This window comes from Garra rufa, chromosome 18 (genome assembly GCF_049309525.1).
Source record: "Garra rufa chromosome 18, GarRuf1.0, whole genome shotgun sequence".
Lineage (NCBI taxonomy): Eukaryota > Metazoa > Chordata > Actinopteri > Cypriniformes > Cyprinidae > Garra > Garra rufa.
This window is the reverse complement of record NC_133378.1, coordinates 40,271,939-40,286,415: the sequence shown is the minus strand read 5'-3', so window position 1 is coordinate 40,286,415 and position 14,477 is coordinate 40,271,939. Positions and strand designations below refer to the sequence as shown.

The 14,477-nt window shown below is 32.2% G+C and overlaps 1 protein-coding gene across 3 annotated transcripts in view; it reads right to left on the bottom strand.

The window, feature by feature from the left end:
• Positions 1–14,477, bottom strand: part of LOC141291001 (cyclin-dependent kinase-like 5) — an 87,755-nt gene that overhangs the window by 32,449 nt on the left and 40,829 nt on the right. For all 3 annotated transcript variants that reach the window (XM_073823157.1, XM_073823159.1, XM_073823158.1), the window contains exons 3-6: positions 6,401–6,446; positions 2,920–3,056; positions 2,711–2,831; positions 511–570 (exon numbers count right to left, since the gene is read on the bottom strand). In XM_073823157.1, the coding sequence (XP_073679258.1) occupies positions 511–570; positions 2,711–2,831; positions 2,920–3,056; positions 6,401–6,446 (364 nt within the window). The remainder of the gene's footprint in view (positions 1–510; positions 571–2,710; positions 2,832–2,919; positions 3,057–6,400; positions 6,447–14,477) is intronic.

The following is a 14,477-nucleotide window of genomic DNA, read 5'->3' as shown; positions in this document are numbered from 1 at the left end:
GGGTGCATTTTTTTATCATTGTAGGGTGGTTGGGTACACAAACTACCAACACACATTAATGTTCAAACAACATGGAAAAGTGAGTTTTGCATCTGATGACCCCTTTATGGTTCATGGTATGTCATTTCCATGCACAGAACTGTTATTAATCAACTATGCCAAGGTAAATACAGTTTTCCATCCTATGGCACCTTTAATGGAGATTTTTATGTCATATGTGATGATTTTAGGAGGACAGAAGATGTGCCTGTGAATGTTTGCTATCATTTCCCAATCAAAACAATGGCAGTATTTCCAGCAGAACAAAGAACAGACAGAGCGTCTCACAGCGAGTCTGGACGACCTGCTGTCGCCTCACAGAGTCACACACAGGAGTCTAATATACACAGCAGTAAGAAAATTAGGATTCACTCTGCCCTCCGACCACAAAGTCCTGGGATACGCATGAGGCAAATTCAGATAGAAGCCCAGCGATTGGTACTTTATGATCACATGACTACAGAAACTTACCGAAGTCGCACAGTTTGAGCACGTCCTCAGAGCCGATGAGCAAATTCTCCGGCTTGATATCTAGAAAGTGGAGTGAGACAGATTTATCCATAATGCATATCAGTGGACAGATATATTCAGTGGACAAGGATTCATATTAAAAAATATGATTAAAATATATTTTATTACAATAAATAAACTCAAAATATAATAATAAAAAAAAAATACAACACAATTTTTGTTACAAAACAATAATAATATATATAAAATAGATATTAATAAAGAAAATTATATTTTAATAAAAGGTGGTCTCACACCCTAGTGTAGAATGAGTGCAATAGTTTTTTATGATTAAAGATTACACATAAAAAATTTTCATAAAATAATTAATAATTATTAAAATGTATTATATTCAAATTTAAATAATTAAAATTAAAATTTATTTTATTACTGGTGCTCTCGAACCTCGGTGGATGAAAACTAAAGTGAGATAATATAGTGAAAATATATTTTAATAAAATAAAAGAATAGTTTTTATCAAATAAAATGTATTTTAAATTATTTTATTACAGGTGGTCTCATCTCTCTGGATGATAATTAAAATCAAATAATATAATTAAATATTTAATAATTATTTTAATAAAATAAAAGTTAGATATTTAAAAAAATACATTTATCATTATTTATATTTCTTTTAATTACTTAATTTGCATTAAATATTTACTTTTTATTCAAATATTTGTTTTATTAAAATACAACAAATTTTGTCACAAAATAATAATATTAGTAAAATAGATATTAATAAAATAAAAAATAATAATATTTTAATAAAAAGTGGTCTTACGCCTCAGTGGATAATGATTAAAATACTTTTTTTATTATTAAATAATACATTTTAAAATATTTAAAGAAAAAATGAATAATTATTCATTATTTAAATATATTTTAATCAAATTAAATAATCACATTTTAATTTATTTTATTACAGGTGCTCTCGAACTTTGGTGGATGGCAATTAAAGTTAAATAATATAATTAAAATATATTTTAAAATAAAAAAATATATTTTATTACAGGTGGTCTCACACCCACCTCTCTGGATAATAATTAAAATCAAATAATATAATTAAATATCTAATAATTATTGGAATAAAATAAAATAAGATATTAAAAAATAAATTTATAATTATTTATATTTCTTTTAATTATTTAACTTTTATTAAATATTTATATATATTTTTTAAATATACCTCTTTAAAATTACAACAACAAACAACAAATTTTGTACCAAAACACTTAAAATATAATTAAAATAGATATTAATAAAAAATGTATATATATTTTAATAAAAGGTGGTCTCCCACTTCAGTGGAAAATGATTAACAATTAAAGTTAAATAATATAATGAAAAAATATATCTCAATAAAAAATAGTTTTAATAAAATAAAAATTATTTTAATTGATTTTATTACAGGTGGCCTCTTTATTTTTATAAAAATAAGATAAATTATATTTTATTAAAAAAATTGTACAATTATTTATAATTTTTGTAATTATTATAATTTGTATTTTTTTTAAATACAATTTTTAAAAATTCAACCATTTTTTTTTGTTACAAAACAATAATAATATGTGACCCTGGACCACAAAACCAGTCTTAAGTCGCTGGGGTATATTTGTAGCAATAGCCACAAATACACTGTATGGGTCAAAATTATTGATTTTTCTTTTATGCCAAAAATCATTAGGAAATTAAGTAAAGATCATGTTCCATGAAGATTTTTTGTAAAATTCCTACTATAAATATATCAAAATGTAATTTTTGATTAGTAATATGCATTGTTAAGAACTTAATTTGGACCACTTTAAAGGTGATTTTCTCAGGATTTAGATTTTTTTGCACCCTCAGATTTCAGATTTTCAAATAGTTGTATCTCGGCCAAATATTCTCCTATCCTAATAAACCATATATCAATAGAAAGCGTATTTATTGAGCTTTCATACATGTATACATCTCAGTTTTGTAAAATTTAACCTTATGACTGGTTTTGTGGTCTAGGGTCACATATAGTTAAAACAGATATTGATAATATAAAAATAATATCAAATGATATCATTAAATATTTAATAAAAACTGTAATAAAATAAAAATATAATAAAATAAATAATTTATTAAATTATTGCGCTACATTAATTTTTTTTCATTAAAGGTGGTCTCGTACCTCTGTGGACGATGTTGTTTTTATGGCACCAGTGAATGGCTTTGATCAGCTGGTAGATGTAGATCCGGACCTTCTCCGGTGGAGCTCCATTGGGCATGTCCTCCAGCAGCTCCAGCATGTTCTACAACACAAACAAACACAAACATCTCAACAAACCACATCAGAAGAACACCAACCGAAAATCTCAGCGCCGACCATCTCTATCTCACCTTCTCCACGTACTCGAACACCAGGTAAAGCTTCCCTCGCTGCCGAAACGCCTCCTTCAGCTCCACGATGTTCTCCTGCTTCAATGTGCGGAGCATCTTCAGCTCCCGCATGGTGGTTTCCTTCACCTCCTCATTTTCTAAACAGAGAGCCACATGAAGAGTAAACATCTATTAGCTTATTTAAACAGATAACTAATTTGTCACTTTTGAATTTTTTCATTTTTGTTCATAATTTGATGTTAAATTGTCTACGTTTTTAGGAGCCAAGCACTGAAGGTCCAGTGGTACCTATTGTCTCCATTGGCATTCCTATTATTTTTATTCTTCTTCCGCTCTGGAAGTTTGCAGGAAAGTTATGAAATTTGGCACACTGATGAAGGACAGTCTCAATATTAACCATGGCAAATTTGGAATCTCTAACTCAAACTCTCTAGCGCCTCCACTTGTCCAAAATTTCACTCATGTTTATGCTAATAACTTTTAAACTGCAAGGTCTAGAAGAAAAATTTTCCACTGAATCCTTGGCTCGTGCCGAGTACAATGAACACCAAAATGAAAAAAACTATTTTTAATAGTTTATAAATCTTACTTTTTCAAACTCGTCCTTTATGGTTTGTATGATTGTCGCCAAAATTGGCTCAGATCATCTCCAGACCATGCTGGCAAAAAGTTATCAAAAGCTTTCCGATAGAACCCATCCATTTTTAAAAACTGCACAAATGAATTTGACGAAAAGCTCGCCAAATCAGAGCATAGTCAGCTGAAGCTCCTGTCCGCCATTTTGATTTATGCTGAAAACCTATTGAAGCCTATTGCAATGAAACTGATCTCAATATATTCTTTGGGTCATACAGAGAACAAAGATACCATTTTTTGCCATGTTCAGTCAAACTTGCTGTCAGTGTCCGCCATTTTGATTTATGTTGAAAACCTAAATGTTGAAAAAACTCTGGTCCAATTTTCACCAAATTTGGCTCAGATCATCTTCAGACCATGCTGGCAAAAAGTTATGAAAAGCTTTTTGATAGACCCATCCGTTTTCAAAAACCGCACAAATGAATTTGACAAAAAGCTTGCCAAATCAGACCTCAGGCTATATCTCTTCAATGCTTTGTCATATTGAGACCAAACTTGGTTTATGTTATAATGACCATGATCTGAGGCTACCTGCACTGTTTTGGCAACGTGCCACCTATTGGTCAACAGATATGAATTTTTTTTATTTTTGCTTATAACTTCTATATGGTTTGGCCAAAAACCACAAAATTAGATTCAGTGGAGCATAAGTCGAACCATATCCAGTTTTCCTACATCATCCATTTTGGGCGTCTGCCATTTAGAATTTTGTCATAAACTGCTATATTGTACAAATGCAGTAGTCAAAAGTTATAATGAAATTTACAAAAATGCTAATAACTTCTGTGTAAATTAGCCTATTGTAATAAAACCTGTCTCAATATATTCTTTGAGTCATACTAGGAACACAGATACCATTTTTTGCCATATTCAGCCGAGCTCACTGTTTGCCATTTTGATTTATGTTTTTCAAACTACTCCTAATGCATTAGTCCAATTTTCACCAAATTTGACTCATATCATATTAAATGCTAATAACTTTTGAATAAATTAGCCTTTAATAATGTGACTGGACTCAAAATATTCCTTGGGTTATGGCGAAGAACACAGATACCACTTTTGCCATAGTCAGCTGAACCTTCTGTCCGCCATTTAGATTTACGATGAAAACCTAAATGTTGAAAAAACCTTGGTCCAATTTTCACCAATTTTGGCTCAGATCATCTTCAGACCATGCTGGCAAAAAGTTATCAAAAGCTTTTTGATAGACCCATCCATTTTCAAAAAACGCACAAATTAGTTTGACGAAAAGCTTGCCAAATAAGACCTCATGCTATATCTCTTCAATGCTTTGTCATATTGGAACCAAACTTGGTGTATGTTATAATAACCATGATCTGCGGCTATCTGCACAGTTTCGGCACTAGTGCCACCTAGTGGTGAAGAAGATATGAAAATGGCTATTTTTGTTTATAAATTCTGAATGGTTTGGCTTAAAAAAAGACAAAATTCTTTAGATTCGGTGGAGCATACCAAGTCAAACCATACCCAATTTTCTCATGTCAGCCACTTCGGGCGTCAGCCATTTTGAATTTAGTCATAAAATGCTATATTTTACGAACACGGTGGTCAAAATTACTATAATGCCAATTACTTTTGAGTAAATTAGCCTACTGTAATAAAACTGGTCTCAATATATTCTTTGAGTCACACTGAGAACACAGATACCATTTTTTGCCATATTCAGCTAAACTTCCTATTCACCATTTTGACTGAACTCCTCCTAAACCATTAGTCCAATTTTCACCAAATTTGACTCGGATCATGTTAAATGCTAATAACTTTTGAATAAATTAGCCTTTAATAATGTATAAGTAATAATAATAACTGGTCTCAAAATATTCCTTGGGTTATGACGAAGAACATAGATACATAGACACTTTTGCCATAGTCAGCTGAACCTCCTGCCCGCCATTTTGATTTATGTTGAAAACCTAAACGTTGGTCCAAATTTCACCAAATTTGGCTCGGATCATCTCCAGACCATGCTGGCAAAAAGTGATCAAAAGCTTTTTGATAGACCCATCCGTTTTCAAAAACTGCAAAAATAAATTTGACTAAAAGCTTGCCAAATCAGACCTCAGGCTATATCTCTTCAATGCTTTGTCATATTGAGACCAAACCTGGTGTATGTCGAAATGTTTAAAAATTAATGTAGAAATTACAAGAATAAAGTCAAAATGTTACGAAAATAAAGTTGAAATTAAAAGACTAAAAACGAAATGTTTTGAAAATAAAATGGAAACATTTAAAAAAATAAAGTCTAAATGTCATATTTTGATTTGTTGAAAACTATGTTGAAAACATAGTTTTTCAAACTCCTCCTAAAGCATTAGTCCAATTTTCACCAAATTTGACACCAAGCTTTTTGATAGACCAAACCGTTTTCGAATAACGCATCAACAAATTTGCTGGAATGATGCCAAACTGCATCTGATCCTGTATTTTTGCAAAGCTTTGACATATTGACACCAAACAGACCACGCCACATAAGTTTGGTAACAGCGCCACCTATGGGTCAAAAGTGATAAACTATTCACATTAACCATTAATAATGGCATTTCCAAAAATGCTAATACCTTTTGAATACAACATTTTAAATTTCATCTCAGATCGATACATTCTTCTACCATCACTGCAGGCTTATTAATATTCATGAGCTGCCTCATGATGTCACAGACAGTCGGTCAGCGCCCTCAAAACTAATTCTGGATGTTGGTTTTATTGTCTGTTCTGCGATGAGTAAATCAGGTCAGATGAAGGACACGTAGCAGCTTGTGTTTAGTGCATGTTCTCAATGCAGATCCTGAATAATAGAAGCTTTTCAACAGAGCCGGAGACTCACCTTCACTGTCCTTAAACTTCTTAATGGCCACGATTTCATTAGTCTCCTGAAACAGAGAAAGAGATGCTCATCACAACATGAACAAAACTGAACATGAAGATGAACAACCATTCAAATGTTTGGTGGCAGTAAGATTTTTTTTTTTTTGAATGAAACGACTACTTTTATTCATCAAGGACACATTAAATTGATCTAATGTGACTGTAAAGACATTTATAATGCTGCAAAAGATTTCTATTTCAAATAAGCGCTGTTCTTTTGATCATTCTACTCATCTGTGAATCCTGAAAAATAAAATGTATGACGTTTCCACAAAAACAACATAATAATCATAAATGCTTCTTTAGCTGCAAATCAGTATATTAGAATGATTTCTGAAAAATCATGTGACTAAGACTGGAGTAATGATGCTGAAATTCAGCTTTGATCACAGGAATAAATTACAGTTTAATATATATTGACACAAGAAACAGCAATTTTAAACTGTAAAAAATATTTCACAATTTTACAGCATTTTTTAAATGTTTTGAAAATAAAGTCGAAATGTTTAGAGAATAAAGTCGAAATTAAGAGAATAAAGTTGCAAATATTTATAAAATAAAATCAAAATATTTTGAGAATAAAGTCTAAATGTTTCGAGAATAAAGTCTAAATATTTTGATAATAAAGTCGTAATGTTTCGAAAATAAAGTCATAATGTTTCGAAAATAAAGTCTAAATATTGTCATAAACTGCTATATTTTACGAATGCGGTGGTCAAAATTTATAATGAAATTTGCAAAAATGCTAATAACTTTTGAGTAAATAAGCCTATTGTAATCAAATTAAGAGAATAAAGTTGCAAATATTTATAAAATAAAGTCAAAATTAAGAGAATAAAGTTGCAAATATTTATAAAATAAAGTCGAGATTAAGAGAATAAAGTTGCAAATATTTATAAAATAAAGTCAAAATATTTTGAGAATAAAGTTGAAATGTCCCGAGAATAAAGTCGAAACGTTCAGACAATAAAGTCAAAATGTATCGAGAATAAAGTCAAAATGTATCAAGAATAAAGTCAAAATGTATCGAGAATAAAGTCAAAATGTATCAAGAATAAAGTCGAAGCGTTCCGAGGACAAAGACGAAACGTCCCGAGTATAAAGTCGAAATGTTCCGAGAATAAAGTCGAAACGTTCAGAGAATAAAGTCAAAATGTTCCGAGAATAAAGTCGAAACGTTCAGAGAATAAAGTCAAAATGTATCGAGAATAAAGTCGAAGCGTTCTGAGGACAAAGACGAAACGTTCCGAGAATAAAGACGAAACAATCCGAGAATAAAGTCGAAACGTTCGGAGAATAAAGTCTAAACGTTCCGAGAATAAAGTCTAAATGTTCCAAGGATAAAGTCGAAATGTTCCGAGGATAAAGACGAAACGTTCCGAGAATAAAGACGAAACGTTCCGAGAATAAAGACGAAACGTTCCGAGAATAAAGTCTAAATGTTCCAAGGATAAAGTCAAAATGTTCCGAGGATAAAGTCGAAATGTTCCGAGGATAAAGACGAAACGTTCCGAGAATAAAGTCGAAACATTCCAAGGATAAAGTCGAAATGTTCCGAGGATAAAGACGAAACGTTCGGAGAATAAAGACGAAACAATCCGAGAATAAAGTCGAAACGTTCCGAGAATAAAGTCTAAATGTTCTGAGAATAAAGTCGAAACGTTCCAAGGATAAAGTCGAAATGTTCCGAGAATAAAGTCTAAACGTTCCGAGAATAAAGTCGAAATGTTCCAAGGATAAAGACGAAACGTTCGGAGAATAAAGACGAAACAATCCGAGAATAAAGTCGAAACGTTCCGAGAATAAAGTCTAAATGTTCTGAGAATAAAGTCGAAACGTTCCAAGGATAAAGTCGAAATGTTCCGAGAATAAAGTCGAAACGTTCCGAGGATAAAGTCGAAACATTCCCGAGGATAAAGTCGAAATGTTCCGAGAATAAATTCGGAATGTTCCGAGGATAAAGACGAAACGTTCGGAGAATAAAGACGAAACAATCCGAGAATAAAGTCGAAACGTTCCGAGAATAAAGTCTAAATGTTCTGAGAATAAAGTCGAAACGTTCCGAGAATAAAGTCTAAATGTTCTGAGAATAAAGTCGAAACGTTCCGAGAATAAAGTCTAAATGTTCTGAGAATAAAGTCGAAACGTTCCAAGGATAAAGTCGAAATGTTCCGAGAATAAAGTCTAAACGTTCCGAGAATAAAGTCGAAATGTTCCAAGGATAAAGACGAAACGTTCGGAGAATAAAGACGAAACAATCCGAGAATAAAGTCGAAACGTTCCGAGAATAAAGTCTAAATGTTCTGAGAATAAAGTCGAAACGTTCCAAGGATAAAGTCGAAATGTTCCGAGAATAAAGTCGAAACGTTCCGAGGATAAAGTCGAAACATTCCCGAGGATAAAGTCGAAATGTTCCGAGAATAAAGTCGGAATGTTTTGAGAATAAACTCTAAATATTTTGAGAATAAAGTCGTAATGTTCCGAGGATAAAGTCGGAATGTTTTGAGAATAAACTCTAAATATTTTGAGGATAAAGTCGTAATGTTCCGAGAATAAAGTCAAAATGCTTCGACAATAAAGTTGAAATTACAAGAAGAAAGTCAAAATGTTACAAGAATAAAGTCGAAATGCTTCAAAAATAAAGAGAATAAAGTTAAATTAAAAGAATAAAAACTAAATGTTTTGAAAATTAAATGGAAATATTTAGAAAATAAAGTCTAAATGTTTCATGAATCATGTGAGTGAAGATTGGAGTAATGATGATGCTGAAAATTCAGCTTTGATCACAGAAATAAATTTTAACAGTTTAACATATATTTACATAGAAAACAGCTATTTTAAATAGTAAAACATTGTCACAATTTTACAGCAATTTTTAATTGAATAAACAGCCTTGGTGAGCAGAAGTGACTTATTCCCTCAAACTTTTTTAACGCCTAAGAACTTTTACAGGTAAAAACGAACTTCGTGACAGATGTGTTTATTTTTAGCCGGTGAATTGTTCACGGCACACACTGACAGTCATTGTTGTTCCTACAGTTCAATAAAAGCCCCATTCCTAATAAATGTGGAGCAGATGGTTAGCAAACATATGGGATTAACTCAATACTCAGCAAAGCCCGATTTTACTCACATTATTCTTGGCGAGTGTTTTGGACCGTGTGTGTGTGTGTGTGTGTGTGTGTGTGTGTGTGTGTGTGAGTGTGTTTGAGGGGAACTAAAGGACTCACACACACTCTCTCTGGCCTATTTTACACTCTCTGTGTCTTTGTATCCTCCCAGCATCCTTCAGTGCTCCAGATTCAAGCTTTACAGAGAAACAGACCCTTACAGATACAGCTGATGCCACTGAGAGCATGAGAAACATGCTTATAAGTGTTTTCATGTGTGTTTGCTCCCTCAGGCTTTTTGCTTGTTTATGTTGAACACAAATGATCACAGGTGCTGCAAACGCTGACAACGGCATATTTATTACCTTCACACACTTATGAAACGACATCCAACAAATGCACACACACACAATTTATACAGAAAATGTTCAGAACAGCACATGACTACTGTATTTCTACAGTGTATAGTATGCATACAGGGAATAGTATGCAAATGCACAACTATATTTGGTAAAATGTCAAACACAATTATGTGACACTGAACTGTATCCAACAATGCAATGGGCTTGTCTTGACCTTCTTCTAAAGTGGCAAATGAGCTAGAAACTATTTTAGTTTTTATTTATATTTTGAATTATGTATTATTTTTCAGATTTAAGGGGAGACACTGCAGGCAAAAACACCTGTCAAATTTGATATTTTGGGCTTTTTGGTTTTTCATAGTGTGTTTTTTCAGACTAATGGAAAGAAAACACCCAAAAGACACTGTTAAGTGTTTCTTTTATAGCACTTTATCTATTTGTGTCTATAGATTTCAATTACAATACATATTTTTAAAGGCTGTTTTCTCAAAATTAGTTTTTTCCCCTACACTGAGCCATAAATCTCCACTTTAGTAGCACTTACACACATCAAACTTTGCATTTTTATTCCTGTCTATATTCTGAAGGTTTTTACAGAGAGATTTGTTCATATATAGTTCGCTTGATTTTTAACAACATTTTATTCTCAAAAAAACAAAACAAAAACAATATAATTTTCTGCCTTTTCTAAGTATTTTCTGATTTATGGAGTGACAAAATGAAAAAAAAAATCCTTATGTAAAAACATTTGACTCTTATATGTCAAAAAAATTAAACAGGAATTTTGAAACAGCCTTCATCCAGTGTTTAGATTGTTGTACTAATAATGTATGCAAATTAGCACATATTTCATTAAATAATACCTTATTTGCATATTAAAATCTAACTTTTCAGAAAACTTTTAATCCAAAAAATGCTTGCAATTATCAATGAAATAAATTAACTGGGTCAATTTTTACCCTATTCACAATTTTAGTTAAGGTTTCAGTCATTTTGTAATGTTTTGTTGTCATTTTTATTATGTTTATTTGTTTATGTTTCTTAAATAAATACTTGACTTTAGTACAAGTTAAACTATTTGAAAATTTAGTAGCCTTTGACAACTAGCTAAAATAAAATTAAGTAAAAAAAAAAAAGTATTTTATTTAAAGTGTCAATTTTTTTTGTGTTTATAGTTATCTATATATACACTGATATATTGGCCATTCTATGGAGTTGGTGCAACCACAACCAAAAAACACATTTAAAAAGCATTTAAGAATTTAAATCTTAGATGTCTACTAAGATCCTTTTATTATCTAACAAAGCCCACAATAATATTTTAAATATCAGCAAGTTTAATCATTATTTAGTGGGCACTTTCAATTGGGAAGATGCTGTCCCCAACCTAAAGTCTAAATGTTTTGAAATTAAAGTGTAAATGTTTCAAGAATAAGCTCAAAATGTTTTGAGAATAAAGTATCCAATAATACTGTTTAATAATACATGTAATAAATGAATAAATGTTTTGAAATAATTGTTGCATTTTATTCCATTGTGGTTTTTAAAAATATCTAGATAAAAAATATAAAAAATATATTTCAGATTGTATTTAGTTAGTTACAAAACAACAAATCTTGCATCGCACAGAAGGTTCCCCTGCTTAAGTCAGCCCATGTCCAGGCCCATCTGAAGTTTGCCAGGGACCATCTGGATGATCCAGAGGAGTCATGGGAGAAAGTCCTGTGGTCAGATGAGACCAGAGTAGAACTTTTTGGTCTTAACTCCATTCGCCGTGTTTGGAGGAAGAAGAATGATGAGTATCATCCCAATAATACCATACCTACAGTGAAGCACGGGGCTGGAAGCATCATGCTCTGGGGGTGTTTTTCTGCACAGGGGACAGGACGACTGCACTGTATTAAGGAGAGGATGAACGGGGCCATGTATTGTGACATATTGGGCAAAAACCTCCTTCCCTCAGTCAGAGCATTAAAGATGGGTTGTGGCTGGGTCTTCCAACATGACAATGACCCAAAGCACACAGCCAGGAAAACCAAGGAGTGGCTCCGTAAGAAGCATATCAAGGTTCTGGAGTGGCCTAGCCAGTCTCCAGACCTAAATCCAATAGAAAATCTTTGGAGGGAGCTGAAACTCAAGTGTTGCTCAGCGACAGCCCCGAAACCTGACAGATCTAGAGAAGATCTGTATGGAGGACTGGGCCAAAATCCCTCCTGCAGTGTGTGCAAACCTGGTGAAGAACTACAGGAACCGTTTGACCTCAGTAATTGTAAACAAAGGCTTCTGTACCAAATATTAAAATTTTTTGACTCAAGTGATCAAATACTTATTTGACACAGTAATTCACAAATAAATTGATAAAAAAAAAAAATCATACAATGTGATTTCCGGATTTTTATTTTTAGATTCTGTCTCTCACAGTGGAAATGCACCGATGCTGAAAATTGTAGACCCCTCCATGATTTCTAAGTAAGAGACCTTGCAAAATCACAGGGTGATCAAATTCTTATTGATCTCACTGTATATGTGTAAAACTGCTCAGAACTGTGCTAGCTAGCTTCAAAAGTATCTAAAATTGTCACGAGCAAAACATATGGTGGAATTTCATTAGTGACATCTTTGTATGTTTGGGTGTTATTCCATAAAATTCCATACAATATTAACCTTCTAGTTGTAAAAAGAAACTCATATAAGCCTAATATTTCGTCCTATGGAGTCCATTCATTCGCATTCGGAGATCGACACTTCTTGACTGGCAAGACGGCCGCGAGCGGAAACTCAAACAGTGAAAGTGAGTTGTTCAAAACCTTTCTTTTTAGTAAACTCTGTGTAAACAAACAATGTTCTCAATGCTGGAGTTCATGTGTAGAGACCCAGGCGATACTTCGAGCAAAGTGTCATGGTGTGTCGAGCCTTCTTAGTGTTGTAAAAATATAGATTTTGATGCGCTCAAAGTTATGCCCCTAGTACTCCCATTTACCGGCCATTGACCACAAAACGAAATCACGGTCAATCTCAAAAACGGCTCGTTTGTTGTAATTATGCTTTTAGATATAAGTTTGTCTCGTTTACAGTAAAAAAAAAAAAAAACAGCCCAGGTTGCATTTTGGCAACAGTTATCCTTTAATGCCTCCTTGCTGAATAAAAGTATTAACTTCTTTCAAAAAGAGAGAAAAATCTTTTGACCGGTAGAGTATATTTTTATGACTCATAGGTTCAAAACCCGCTGTGGATCAGAGACTGTATGTGACGTGGGTCAAAGGTCGCAGGTGTTTACACCTGCTCACATATTTGTGACTGACAGCTTCTCAGTGACCTCTGACCCTCTGTCAGAGAGTTTGAGATCATATTCAAGACTTGAGTTGTCAAACTCCAAACAAAAACCAGAAGCAGCAGCATAAAAGCATCGTAAACACTTGAGGCTCCTTCATAACATCATACAGGAGGATTTGACTGGATTATTAATGACTAACGGGATGAATTCAGCCCAGCGTGAGTCTGTGAAGAGACGCACACGTAACAGGAAGTTGAAACGAGGACACAAGAATGGAAGAAAAACACAGGAAACGCACGCAAAACATGGCAAAAACAAAACACTCACCAAAATGAGAAGAGGACCGGGGTATTTGCGTGTAATGAAAGCCATTTGTGGCTCTGCCGCACACATACACAGATACTACATTTACATACATTTACATCAAAGATGCTCTGAATATATAAACGCCTTACAATACAATAGAGCTCACAAATGACAATATTCATAGAGAAACGGACGGCTGGAAATACTAATAAAATCCAATGGACCATCATGATATTGCACATCAGAGCGATGCAGCAAAATGACAAAATGCTGGGGAAAAATGAAACTATTTTTATACCAAATGTTCAGATTTTAAATCAATATCTTTGAAAAGTTTGCCTACTTCAGTGAAATCAGAATGCACTTGTTTATTCACATGCTTTATGTGAAAAATACACAAAATATCAAGCATATTAAGCCATTCCAAACACATGATCTGGAACTAAATAAATTAATAAAAATAAAAAATGTTGCTTTGGTGAAGGAACAGCTATTTTTCTCTTATTAGGATTTTTTTAATGCATGACTGAGATTAAACAAAGCATTGAGATGCAGTGATTTTACACACTATAATAGTTTTGTTAATATTTTGAATTATATTTCATTTTTTATATTTTTTATGTTTTCATTTTAATTGTATTTAAAGTTTTAGAAATGATGTGTTTTTGTCATTTTTTATCTTTTTTTTATTATTACATAATTCAAACCACTACCTTAAACAAAGGCACTATCTATAACATAAAATAAACTTCCTATGAAATTAAAAATACAAAGTAAACTAATTCTGCTGTTCATAAATAAAATAAAATAACAGTAATTATTTTAATTATTTTATTTTAAAAGAATCTACAAAATAAATAAGTGAATAAATAACATCTGCAGTTCATAAAATAAAATTATATACATATACATGATTTAAAATAAATAAGTAAATATAACCTTCAGAATAAATTCTACTTTTCATAAACTAAATTAAATGAAATT